The sequence below is a fragment of the Branchiostoma floridae genome, chromosome 13, assembly GCF_000003815.2.
Source record: "Branchiostoma floridae strain S238N-H82 chromosome 13, Bfl_VNyyK, whole genome shotgun sequence".
NCBI classification, from domain to species: Eukaryota; Metazoa; Chordata; class Leptocardii; order Amphioxiformes; family Branchiostomatidae; genus Branchiostoma; species Branchiostoma floridae.
The window spans coordinates 21,031,735-21,044,973 of record NC_049991.1 but is presented as its reverse complement, the minus strand read 5'-3'; the positions used below and the strand labels follow the sequence as shown (position 1 = coordinate 21,044,973).

Below are 13,239 nucleotides of genomic sequence, written 5' to 3'. Positions count from 1 at the left end.
ATGTTTCAAAAGCACGAGAACAACACTGGTACGGAACCTCACATCTACTCGGAGATTACACACAGAATATAGTGGACATTGTACCAATCAATATTGACTCTTCATTTTTTTTCTTTCACATCTTCTTTCAATAACCTTATATATCAATATTTAATGACATAATAGTCACTTGAAGTTACGTTATGTGCAGTTTTCCTATATATTTTTCAAAGCACCGTGCATACATTTGTTAGCTATATACATGTAGTTCGGAAGCTGCTTTTTACGATTTAAAGTATGGTCGAAAACGTTTTATTTTATTTTTGGAAACGGTAGAAAATTAATGCGTGCGCGGATCCTCCATATACTGTAAATGCAGAAATTGTCGCGGTGTCGCGGCGGTTTTCGCCGTGGTCGTTTCACCGCGAACTTAAAACCACCGCGAAAATTTTTCCATGGCGGTATTAAAGTGACTACAGTGCATGGTGCTACCGCGAATTTAAAACCACCGCGAAATGTCCCTTTTCCCGCTACCGCGAACTTAAATCCCCGCGAACTTAAATGCATTTACGGTAATCAAATGAAGTCAACACAGCGATAAGGCCATGTTGATTTGATTATATGGATGACATCCTCCGGGAACTCCAAAACTGATGCGAGCGAGCGAATAAAAAAAAAGTTTGGCCAAAAAAAAAAGATTCATTTTGGTATTCTATATATGGCATTAGTTATCTGTTTTTTTATACTTTTTTTTTCAATCTACGGAATATTTGTGCTCATTTTACAGCTGCTTTGCACAATTTATTGTGTGGTCGAAAACTTTTTTTTTTTTGGAAATGGCCGAAAATTGGTGCGAGCGTGGATGTCATCCATATGATCAAATCAACGTGGCGTAACCAAGTCCGTGTGACATGTGAAAGCTGAGGCCGTTGACCTATGACCTGTAGAAGAAACAAACATGGCGGTCGTGGACGGACGTGTTCGCTCGTAACGCCGGAAAAGTAGGCAGTCTGCGCTCCTTGTCTTTTTTCTGACTGTTCTAACAATGTCAAGACATTGCTTATTGCTTATGATACCTTGGTAAAGCTCAAAATCTGATTTGTGAAGTAGTTATCGATGTATTTTGTATCTGATGTTGTAGCCGGTATGGTGCACCCCTCCCCCTAGTGGAGGCAAGTAGGGCAAGGGAAACCGTATTTTACTTGATATAACGTTACATAACGTTAATGTTTTCCTTTTATTAGAAAATTATTGTTTTAATCTAATTAAGAATAATTATTCTCTAATAATTATAGATCATAAGAAGATGCCAAGTTGTGCAAAGGTTTGTAGCTTTTATGTTCAAACATACTTCATCGCACTGAAATTTGCAGTCGTATGTACCAAAGTGCTGTATTTTCTCATAGAAAAAAAAATGTTAGGGGCAATAAAACCAAATGTCACCCATATGCCCCCCCCCCGAAAAAAAATCAGATTTATAATTCTGTTGTTGTTGTTGTTGTTGTCCTCATTTAACGTCTATTATTTCGCTAGACGTGGTCTCTTGGTGCTGAGTAACACATGGTTCGCTTTAGAGTCAATAGTCTCTCTTGGTATTTAACTCTTGGTTCCTTGTGCTTGAGAGTTGTTGGAGGAGTTTCTAGGAGAGTACGTTGAAACGGTGTGTACTCTCAATGTACTGGGAGAAGGCCATGTACATCTGTTTGTTGATTCCTTCTGACAGGTCTTCTCTCATTCCAGCCAGCGTGGTGATGTCCGTGTCTTTGCTGTCCTCTGCTGTGTTGAATGTCTCATATATGTTCTCCACTTCTAGCAGCATGTGTTGTCTCTCCTTTTATGCCCATCTATCAATAATTGGTTATCATACTTTGTGTGTTATGAACCTTCCCGAACATACCCTGGGAAACCAAACGCAAAGTCCGGACTTGCAAAAAGCTATATATAGATCTGTCCCAGTGACTGTATCTGCATCTGCATCTGCATAAGTTACCCCCAAATGACCCCGCGAGGGGCAAAAGTAGGGGGGGGAGCTGAGGCTCCCGGGTTAGGGCGGGCAGGCCGCCTGCCTGGCACGGAAGTGCTCAACGTTGGGAGCGCTTACAACCGTGCCAGGCAGGGCATTCCACTCGGGAATTGTGCGTGGGAAAAATGTAACCTTTTTTTGTTCTAAACCATCTAAAACCTTCCGTAGACAGTGAAATTTGCACTTGAAAAAGAAATTTTGTGTTTACACTGGCTGTATATAATTTGCTGGTATTTTTTCACATTACATTTCAATTCATGCTAACATGCAATTTTATATGCACCATCCCCCTCCCCCTCAAAAAAGAAAACTTTCTAGAGTGCACATTATATGCAATGATGGGTTCGGGACCTGAACCTGAACTAGTGCTGCTGGACCTGAATCCGTACATGAACCTAAACATCTGAGTGTGTACCTGTACTTGTACCTAAACACACTAAATCACTATTAAACACTACTTTTTAAGACTGCAGGACAAGTAAATCCCGAATCAACAATGACAATGGTGATAATCTTGCAATTGAAACTTAAGAAAACTTGCAAAGAATTTGTTTTGAGATTCAAATATGTAATTCCCCATACATAGATGACAATTTATCACTCAAAAATTCAGTTAGCTACATGTTTAACTTACATATACTTGGTTAAACTTTTTTAGGTACACGTGCAGGTCCGGACCTGTACCTAAACCCGTGTACCTGTACCTGTACCTGTACCTGAAATTTGTTTAGGTATACAGCCCTACCCCAAACCGATAATTAGGACCAGCTCGATCGGCGGGCAGGTGGTGTTGTGGTTGGCAGGGGTGCGTGTGGCGGGGATCGGTAACTCTTTGCGTGCTGGCTCTTTGGGTCTCATTGATGTATTACTCCGAGTGGGTACTAGTACCCTAAAAGAGATCCGAGCCAAAAAATAAACGGCTGCATGGACGCGTTTTTTTAGCGGTGAGAAACTCCCCTTCAGCCAGCGGAACTGATCTCAAAAGTTAGATTTGTGAAAGTTCGTTTGTAACTGAAGAAATTAGCAGGTAAAGTTTTGCAGCCGCGCACTAGGTTGGAGGTACACAGTCCTGGGTTCTGAGTGGTGTGGTTGTACACTGGCAACGAAAAAGTGCCTTTTTGGGGGATTGACTAATTGTAGTTTGTAATTACTATAAAAAAAGTTTCTATGTATTGTTGACGTTGGCAATTTTTTCCCACCATATAGGGTAAATGTGCTCGACATAGAATGAAAAATCTGCTGAAATCTCACATAGCTTCATTATGAACGCGCCCATTTAAACCACGAATTATAACAGAGAAGTCTATGGGAAGAAGAAACTCATCAGTGAGACCATAGGAGTTTGGTTTTCCCAGGGTATACTAAACATGACTGAAGTTCCATTCTCCCCCAGATTTAGGGAACATGTCAGTGAGAAGCCGGAGGGGGAAACGGGGCCCACAGGACAAAAATGGCGCCCCGGAAAAATCAGAACCAGTTCTGCAAAAGGGCCATTCACATGAAAAAGACTTGCAGAGGTGGGTACTGTAGGTCTTCAAATGTTTGTAGTGGTTTTATTATTGATTATGGTTATGACAGATGAAATTACCATAGCAGTCTCTGAGCCCCAGTGAGGAAAAAAAAATTCTAAGGGTCAAGTTTCTATTATGTTCTCTGTCTATTACACATGGTTTTATTAGCTCAAACATGCTTCCATCCTTATTGAACATCCACTTCTACCTGACTGAACAAGTAGTGACAGGTACAGGTTCAGGTCCGTACCTGTGCCTAAACCTGTTAACCTGTATCTTAATAAGTCACACAGCTCTAGAGTTGGCAAAGAAGGGCGAATGCCACTTCGAAGGTACTCAAGCTTCCGTATTTCATATTCTTGAGTACCAGTTCTTACTGTCTAAACAAATCTTCACCTTCACCCAGAGTTCAAGAGGTTACCACCAAAAGGATCCTCCTCCGCGTGACCTTCATCGTCCTGACCTTAGGAATCGTGGCCCTTCTGTCCGGCCGAGGTGACCAATCGGGGCTCACGACATTCGTGAAACAAGACGAGACAGTTCAGAAGAGGATTTTGGACGTTCCATGCAGTAAAGACTACAAGAAATATGAACACTTTGAAGGTGAAGCTGCATGTATCATATTTCCATGCCTTGCATGAAAGTGAAAGAGATCTTGAACTAGTTAAAAGTGTAAAAAGTGTAACTTTTAGAATTAGAACGTTAAAAGTGTAAATAATCTGGATAAGGCAATCTGTATGAAACTGATATCCCCTGCACTATATTATCACATTTATATTATTTTTAGTAAGATTTGAGCGGTTAAAAATGGCACAGAAACAATCTGCACCAGGATTCCCTGAATCTAACCCACAAAAATTAGAGTTCACGGCGTCCTCACACCACTGCGGCATCAAAGTTTTGCTCCTTGAAAAGTTGAATGTTGGTATGGACAAGAAGGTTAAAAAAAAGACCTCCTCCTTGGTATGGAGCGGAATAGAGCTGCTTCATCTTATTACAGATAAAAGTGCCCCCAAAATTGACTTTGATGATTGAAGTTCTACAACCCTGACTCGGGCTAATATTGCTTAGGTTGCCTTTAAGCTAGAGACCTATTCTCCCACTCAGGCCATGAAATAGAGGACATACGCTATGTACAGTATTTACAGGTTTATTATGCCGTGGAAACTTCCCTTGCTCTCGCACATGTACAAGAAACAGTGGACCCTGGCTTAACATTCTGTCCTAGTAAAGGATGAAAAAACCTTTCAAGTATCATGGATGTTGGGTGAATGACACAGCTGGGATGTTTATTGTTTGTTTGTTTGTTTGTTGTGTTTGTGCAGGATGCACGCCCAGAAGATGTGGCCGAGGTGTAATGGACGGACTGGTGACGCAAAACGAAGCGGCACAGCTACTGAGGTATTGGAAATGCATTTAATTTTGCGGGTGTATTCAATTTCATGGTACAGGGAAAATGGAGTGACTGTGGTGGTATTGAGTTTGCGGCAGTGCCATCCCGTGAGCTTCATTTACAACACTGTACTTTAGTCATAATGAAAAAGCCGGCAAACTGTCATTTGGAAAACACTTACTGGTTAGTGGTAAGGGTGCTACAAACAGACAGAACAGTCCGTTTTGTTTTGTAGATCTTAACAGTGCTGGCGTGATTAACTAGACGTACTGTCACTCACGAACGGTATCCACCCTCTACCCTCTTCCTCTGTATACGTAATTAAGCACTACTTTTCTACTGACTTTCTCATAGGTGCTGAGAGCTATTTTTTAACAGAGCAGTTTGCACCAAATATCAAGGAAAGAACCATGAAAATGTTTACAGATATTGACAGCTTATTTCTTTAATTCGATGTCCAGGATTGCAAAGAGAGGCCTGGCACTTGGTGGGTCTAATGGAGGGGTGAGTTACATTCATTCTGCAGGTTTTTATGGACCTGAACGCAGAATTATCCTGTTGCAGTATTGAACACAAAACAGCGCAGTCCTAATGAAAGCTCATCTGTGTTGGTAAATTCCATAATGAAAAAAGTAAACTTTGTTCCAACACAAAAGACTGCAAAGTTCAGCTGTTTTGACTGCGCCCTTCTTTTGTGTTAGAACAAAGTTTTAAACTTGTTTCACTCCAGAGCAGTCCTGTTAGGCAGTTGGTAGTCTTAGTCATAATGGCGCAGTCACATATAGGTCATGTGATTGTCGTACGATCGCTAACTTTGAGCATTTTGGAGGACAAAGACGTATGTGTCCTGAAAAGTTCAACTGTAAGTTGGTAAATATAAAAAATTGTGTTTTGGATCCATGTCAGTGGTTGGTTCTGTCACAGCCTGCTTGAAAATCCTTTGGCATCAAATTCTGGAATGACCTATGTGACTGCACCCTTACCTGATCTATAACAGAGTTAGGGAAGAACATTGTTTCTGCTACTCAAAAACAAATGGAAGTTACCTAACTCTACTAGCTTGTTATTAGTACTTTGACTAACTCAGTTACAGTCAAGTAGACCAAAAGTTTCAGGTGTATGCTATCATTTAATTGTTCTTCATGTTCTTCATGAAAAAAATATCCCAATCTGATGGAAAGTTAATTCATAAGTTGTAAAGTCAAAGTTTACCAAAATGTCACCAAATTTTGTTGCCAGATTCACTTTGTTTTGCTACCTGTATATAATTCTGAAGAAAAGTGAATAAAAGTGCCTTTAATTTCTCTAAAAATCTCAATCATCATATACAAAAAAGTTAACACGATTGCAATGTTCAAGAGATGCAGAGTAATACATTTTACTAGAATCTCTTCTGGTCAGTCTGATTGTAAATGCTTTTAAGTATGTCAAATTGATATGCCTCTTGATATTTAAAGGGTATTATGATTTTTGTAACACTCATATGTAAGCTAATTTTCATATGCATGGAAATATAATCATCCACTTTGTTCACACAGTCAAGTACTAATCAAAAAACCTCTGCATCATTGTTGCAAGTAAATAAGGGTGATTTACATATTTGTGACCTTTCATTGTCACCAGGCCTCCATCTTGGACCTTCATTCTGGAGCGCTGTCCAAGGGGGACAGTTTCATCAACCTTTACCAGTAAGTAGACAAACAACCAAAAGAACACTGCCAAACATAATTTTTTTTTCTTGATTTTTTCTTATTTTGCTTAACCCATGAACAATTCTTATATAAAGAAAAATGTTCTTGCAGGAAGAAAATGTAGAATAAAATTCAAGCAAAATAAGAAACTACAAACATTTTTCTAGAGATTTAAGCAAAATCTTCTTTTTTTTTCTTCTCATAATGCTAGAAAAAAATTCTAGAAATTCTTTTTTTTTATAACCAGATTCAACTCTTAAGAAATATAAGATTTTTTTTCTTCCTGGAAGATAAATTTTCTGTGAGGGACCAAAACAAGATAAACAAGAAAAAGCATTTTTGGCAGTGAAATGACCAAAATGTGCCACGCTGCACTTAGATCAAACGTCGTGCTTCATTCTCAGTGTAATATTTTACTGCTTTTATTTACTTATTTTAAGGAGTTTGAAATAGACCTCCTTGCTAGGATAAGGAAAATTCTTGTACCCAACCAAAATTAAACTTACTTGCTTACGTTTCGGTGTATATCAGACACCTTTCTCAGAGCTTCTGACTGGAGTTCTGCTTCTCGTCGCTATATGTAGCCAATGTAGGTGGCGCTTTTGTGTCGAGAAGATTATCCCAAACGAGAAGATTATCCCAAACGAGAAGATTATCCCTAACGAGAAGATTATCCCAAACGAGAAGATTATCCCAAACGAGAAGATTATCCCAAACGAGAAGATTATCCCAAACGAGAAGATTATCCCAAATGAGAAGATTATCCCAAACGAGAAGATTATCCCAAACGTACAAGAATTCTCCTCATCCAGTATTCTACCAACCTGATGAAATTATTTTCGGAGACCTTCTTTCTTATTTATAGGCCCTCCTCATTGATGCCTTAAACCCTGGCCTACAATTGACATATAGTTGGATTCAAATGGCTACCTTAGCACGCTGAAGTTTTAAAGTGACTCATTTGTTTCAGGATGATGAAGAGTAACAAGGACAGATCTGTCTTTTCTGAAGACGACTTCAGTCTGTACAGGTAAGAACAGTTACTATAACATCGACTATCATAATTCCAACAGGTGCCACAATACCACCACCTCAAAAAAAGTTAGTATAGAGGTCTTCCCAAGATTGTCTTGAACTCTGAATGTTAAATATCCTAAATGAAACACAATTCACATATATAAGTGTTGAAGACAATCTTGAAAAGGCCTCTATAATAATGTTTTCTGAGGTGGCGGTATAATGGCACCTGGTGGAATTATGAGAATGTATAAGTTACTCTGTAATGAGATTATAAAATTCAGCTTTACCTTCAAATGATGCACCAAGCTGATGGAGCCATCGGGTATTTCTAGATGTTGTATGCTGCATAACTTGTAAACTATGCAGCACAGAAACAAGCAAAAAAATAATGACGTGTAAGCTGTGGCAGTGACAGGCCTTTGTGGCTGAGACAGGCCATAGGGGCATGTTCGGGCATGACGCACCCACTATACAGGAGACAGGGGTAGGAGGAACCCCTTACATCCTTGGTCGGAAGTCCTCCTAGGAGATGGAAACTCCAAACAGCAAACTTGCATCTGCTGGGGCCGTCTTACATGTGGCATACAGTTCTTGTGTTGTCCCTGTGGGACTTAGTGCTCCAGTAGACGAGATGGTGGAAAAGGAAGTGCACACCCCTCCTTCACCTTAAAAAAAAAGTCACGTCCAGGCCGGTGCAAGTTGAAAAAAAAGTGTATTTCGATAATCTCCAAGCAGATTCCTCCTGTGGCATAAAACAGTAACATAAGCTGGGGAAGGAGTTTAGCCGGCAGAAGAGTAAAATTTAGCCAATTTTCACGCTGGAGGTAAGTGGGCACTAGGAGGAGTAGAAACATGTTTCTGAAAAGATCGCCCAGTACCTTTGAGTGGTTGCGTCCTGCGGCGAATTCCGTGGTGGCCAATTTTACTCCTCTTCTGGCTAAAGTCCTCCCCCAGCTTATGTTACTGTTTTATGCCACTGGAGGAATCCGCTTGGAGACTATATTTCGAGGCCTTACTAAGGCCACAATCAACTACCTACCCTTTCCCTACAGGAGGGTGAAGAACAGGATCTGTTCAGCGATCGCCGAGGAGTTTGGAATCCAGCAGGACAGACTCCACCTCACCAAATTTATATTTTCCCAGAACTGTCGTAGAATGGAATTAGTTATCACCAAGCACAGTAGGAGCATCTTTGCTAGATAATTTTAAAGAACATTTGCAGGAAGATGTGCAAAAGTTAGGTGTAATACTGAACAAACCGGCTATATAGATACAGATACAGAAGCGGGTGTGTTACTCCAAAGGGCAGTTAAACTGGCTATATAGATACAGATACAGACTCAGTTCTGTTTTTAAGTTCAAGAAGACCAATGATCTCAATCATCTCATCATCACCTACCTGCCCTTTCCCTACAGGAGGGTGAAGAACAGGATCCGTTCAGCGATCGCCGAGGAGTTTGGAATCCAGCAGGACAGACTCCACCTCACCCACCCCACCTTCTTCTCACGGATGACGACTCGAGCCGCAAAAACTGTTCACGATGAGTACTGGCACCCGCACATAGATAAGGTACTGTACCCAACCCTCTTACATATAGTACTGGCACCCGCACATAGACAAGGTACTGTACCCAACCCTCTTACGTATAGTACTGGCACCCACACATAGATAAGGTACTGTACCCAACCCTCTTATGTACCCTCTTACATATAGTACAGGCACCCGCACATAGACAAGGTACTGTACCCAACCCTCTTACATATAGTACTGGCACCCACACATAGACAAGGTACTGTACCCAACCCTCTTACGTATAGTACTGGCACCCACACATAGACAAGGTACTGTACCCAACCCTCTTACATATAGTACTGGCACCCACACATAGACAAGGTACTGTACCCAACCCTCTTACATATAGTACTGGCACCCGCACATAGACAAGGTACTGTACTTAACCTTCTTACATATAGTACTGGCACCCACACATAGACAAGGTACTGTACCCAACCCTCTTACATATAGTACTGGCACCCACACATAGATGAAACTTTGAAACTTTATTAGAATAACCATTAGCACGCTAGTCTTCCTGGTATTCATTCACAGAGACAATACATTATACAAACATGGTTGGCAACTAGACAAGTCACAAACACATCTAAATCAATAACATATTTACAATATACATAATTTAAAAATTGACAATCCTGTCGCACAGTGCTTGTAACTACTGGTGGAAGTATTTGTGCAAACCATCCTTAAACACTCTCAGGGATTGTGTGGATTGCATGACAATTGGAAGGTTATTCCACACTCTGACAGCCCTGTACATGAAACACTTCATCAGTGCGTTAGTTCTAGGTTTCTCTAACAGAAAAGATTGTTTAGCAGCAAAACGGGTTCTGTAACTATGCAAGTTGTTGACCGAACGCAGTTGCCTACTGATACAAATAGGTTCGTTTGTGAGTGTTATCCTTTTAAATGTTGTCATGGTGTTTATTGACAATCTCGTGTGCACAGGTTTCCACTGTGGCTTCGACTGAAACAGACGAGTTGCCTTGTTCTGCATTCGTTGCAGAAGGTTTATGTTAGTTTTAGTTGTGCATGACCAAACTGGGCTGCAATAATCGATGTGTGATAGTACAAGGCATTCTATTACAATTTTTAACAATGTTTGATCCATAAGGTATGCGCATCTTTTGATCATCCCCAGTGATCTAGCCATTTTCTTAGATGTTAATTTTGTGTGAGTATTCCAGGTAAGGCACTCATCTACTGTCGAACCAAGTAGTTTTACCTCTGAGACCTGTTCGATAACCTTACCATTTGCAGTTAGTGTGAGTTTGGGTTTAGCAGACATTTTGGGCTTGCTCCCCAGTACAATACATTTTGTTTTTGAAGTGTTCAAGAAAAGCCGGTTCACTCTTACCCAGCTACAGATGTTGTTTACCTCTGTCTGTAGATTATGTGAGATAGTTTCAATAGAAGGAGCGCATATGTAGGCTGATGTGTCATCAGCATACATATCCGCTGTGGCCTGAGTGATGGCAAGCGGTAAGGTAAGATAAGGTACTGTAATAACTAAACATAAAGTACTGGCACCCACACATAGACAAGGTACTGTACTTAAACCTCTTACATATAGTACTGGCATCCGCACATAGACAAGGTACTTTACTTAAGCCTCTTACATATAGTACTAGCACCTGCACATAGACAAGGTACTGTACCCAACCCTCTTACATATAGTACTGGCACCCGCACATAGACAAGGTACTGTACCCAACCCTCTTACATATAGTACTGGCACCCACACATAGACAAGGTACTGTACCCAACCCTCTTACATATAGTACTGGCACCCACACATAGACAAGGTACTGTACCCAACCTTCTTACATATAGTACTGGCACCCACACATAGACAAGGTACTGTACCCAACCCTCTTACATATAGTACTAGCACCTGCACATAGACAAGGTACTGTACCCAACCCTCTTACATATAGTACTGGCACCCACACATAGACAAGGTACTGTACCCAACCCTCTTACATATAGTACTGGCACCCACACATAGACAAGGTACTGTACCCAACCCTCTTACATATACATGTAGTACTGGCACCCACACATAGACAAGGTACTGTACCCAACCCTCTTACATATAGTACAGGCACCCACACATAGACAAGGTACTGTACCCAACCCTCTTACATATACATGTAGTACTGGCACCCACACATAGACAAGGTGATTAAAACTCATTGTTATACAAAGAAATGTCTAGACTTTGTAGTTATTGCACTATTTTCAGGTATAACATTAAAAGCTGTGGAATTGGCTAGAAAAGCCAAAAATTTAGATTTGAAATCCAAGAGTTTCAACCTTCTGCTTTTTCTCGATTGTAGTATCATAACAGCTGCAGTACAAGTATAAGCAATATGGTTTTTGGGTCCTAGTTAGATGTGCTTGAATGTATGATTGTATGCACATATAGTAGAAGCAATTTCATCTCACAATGGATTACCATACACTTCTGTTAATTGCAGTCGGAATCCCCAAATCCTGTGGTGCTATGGCCTAGCTGGATAACTTTGCATTGTTGTACCACCCGGATAACTGTTCGACATGCACTGGCCATTGGGGTGTGGAATAAAATGGCTTCTAAGTTGTGTTTTCTGTACCGCAGTTTCTATAGGGTCTGCCAGAGGGAGCAACAGTTACTGTACTTTCTGTATCTTCTGTAGGGTAAAGTCTGCAATCTCTGTTGATGATTGCCTTGTTGTTGTTATTGATGTTGTTGTTGTTGTTTTGTTGTCCTGTCCAGGAGACCTACGGTTCGTTTGACTACACCTCCCTCCTGTACCTGACTGACTACAGCCGTGACTTTACCGGTGGGAGGTTCGTGTTTGTGGACAAGGAAGCCAACAGCACAGTGGAACCCAGGACAGGTAGGGCTAAGTTGTTGTGTTTCCTGTTTCAGGACTGAAAAAACAAAACTAGGGTCAGTAGATAGGGATTATCTTTATTATTTTATTTTGACCAAAATTCTAACAAAATAGAACTGATATTCATGAGTTTCTGACCCAAATGCTATTGGTTTGAGGCACAAAGCTAATATATCACACATATGGGATGAATTGTAAGCGTTAACAATATTTGCATGCATGCAAATCAGGGTCTTCTCTTCCTTCAGTCTGTGTGTACATGTGAGAGCAATGGTTTGTGCAATAAAAGTCATTTTCATTAATATTATATAATGATTTAGAATGCTGCAAATTTTAGTAACGGATGGGTGTGTGATTTTTATAATCAAAAATGTAAGAAATGATTAAGAAAAGAGAAATGGTTTGTGCAATATTGAAAGTAATTTTCATTGATACTATGATCATGGAAATTATTTGGAATGCTGCTAACACAGATAGATGTAAGATTTGCATAATCAAAGACGTGAGAAATCTTTACGTGATTCTCGGTTTGTTTTTACGCAGGACGGGTTTCGTTCTTCACGTCGGGTTCAGAAAATCTGCACTTTGTGGAGAAAGTCGCGTCTGGGACGAGATTTGCCATTACGGTGTCGTTCTCGTGCGACCCGAAACACGCCATCGCAGATCCACACTTAAAGTCATAGCCTTACATAGATTATGATAGAACATCAATTCCACCCTCACACTCAGGGTTGACAATCGCGGCAAAGCCTAACGATGTCACCCCTGACAACTCAGCCACAGAATTCGGTTATTAGGGGTGTCTTGCTTATGAATATTAATGAGCTTGCCTGATTTGTCGCAGGCCAATCAGCGACCGGATTTCAAGTTTCGAACAGACAGCATACGCATGGTACGGCGCAGCGTGCACAAAGATCTGTTTAACTTTGCGTGTATTTTTTTTTTCATATGCTAGGTCGGTATACGTTGATGCCGTGGTTACCTATACCCACAGAACCGACAACTGTTAAATTTGGTACCTAATAACCGAATTCTGTGGCTGAGTTGTCAGGGGTGATATCGTTAGGCTTTGCCGCTATTGTCACCCCTGAGTGTGAGGGTGATCAATTCATTCCAGCTTGTATACTTTAGGGTGGAGCCGTCGGACATGTTCAATCTGCAGAGTGC

At 40.7% G+C, this 13,239-nt stretch overlaps 1 protein-coding gene across 1 annotated transcript; it reads left to right on the top strand.

Moving 5' to 3' along the window:
• The first annotated feature begins 872 nt into the window (after positions 1-872).
• LOC118429638 (2-oxoglutarate and iron-dependent oxygenase domain-containing protein 3-like) lies at positions 873-13,231 on the top strand. Its single transcript, XM_035840202.1, has 10 exons — positions 873-980; positions 3,396-3,519; positions 3,920-4,116; positions 4,839-4,914; positions 5,368-5,410; positions 6,530-6,594; positions 7,568-7,627; positions 9,034-9,187; positions 11,952-12,075; positions 12,616-13,231. The coding sequence occupies exons 2-10, from the start codon at positions 3,407-3,409 to the stop codon at positions 12,753-12,755; spliced, it is 972 nt and encodes a 323-aa protein (XP_035696095.1). The 5' UTR covers positions 873-980; positions 3,396-3,406; the 3' UTR covers positions 12,756-13,231.
• Positions 13,232-13,239: the final 8 nt, after the last annotated feature.

What these genes read in the sequence shown, in the direction of transcription:
- LOC118429638 (XM_035840202.1), top strand. Translation starts at nt 3,407, where the DNA reads ATGTCAGTGAGAAGCCGGAGGGGGAAACGGGGCCCACAGGACAAAAAT. An exon ending in GAAATATGAACACTTTGAAG is followed by an intron (nt 4,117 to 4,838) that starts GTGAAGCTGCAT and finishes GTGTTTGTGCAG; the next exon opens with GATGCACGCCCAGAAGATGT. An exon ending in TTGGTGGGTCTAATGGAGGG is followed by an intron (nt 5,411 to 6,529) that starts GTGAGTTACATT and finishes CATTGTCACCAG; the next exon opens with GCCTCCATCTTGGACCTTCA.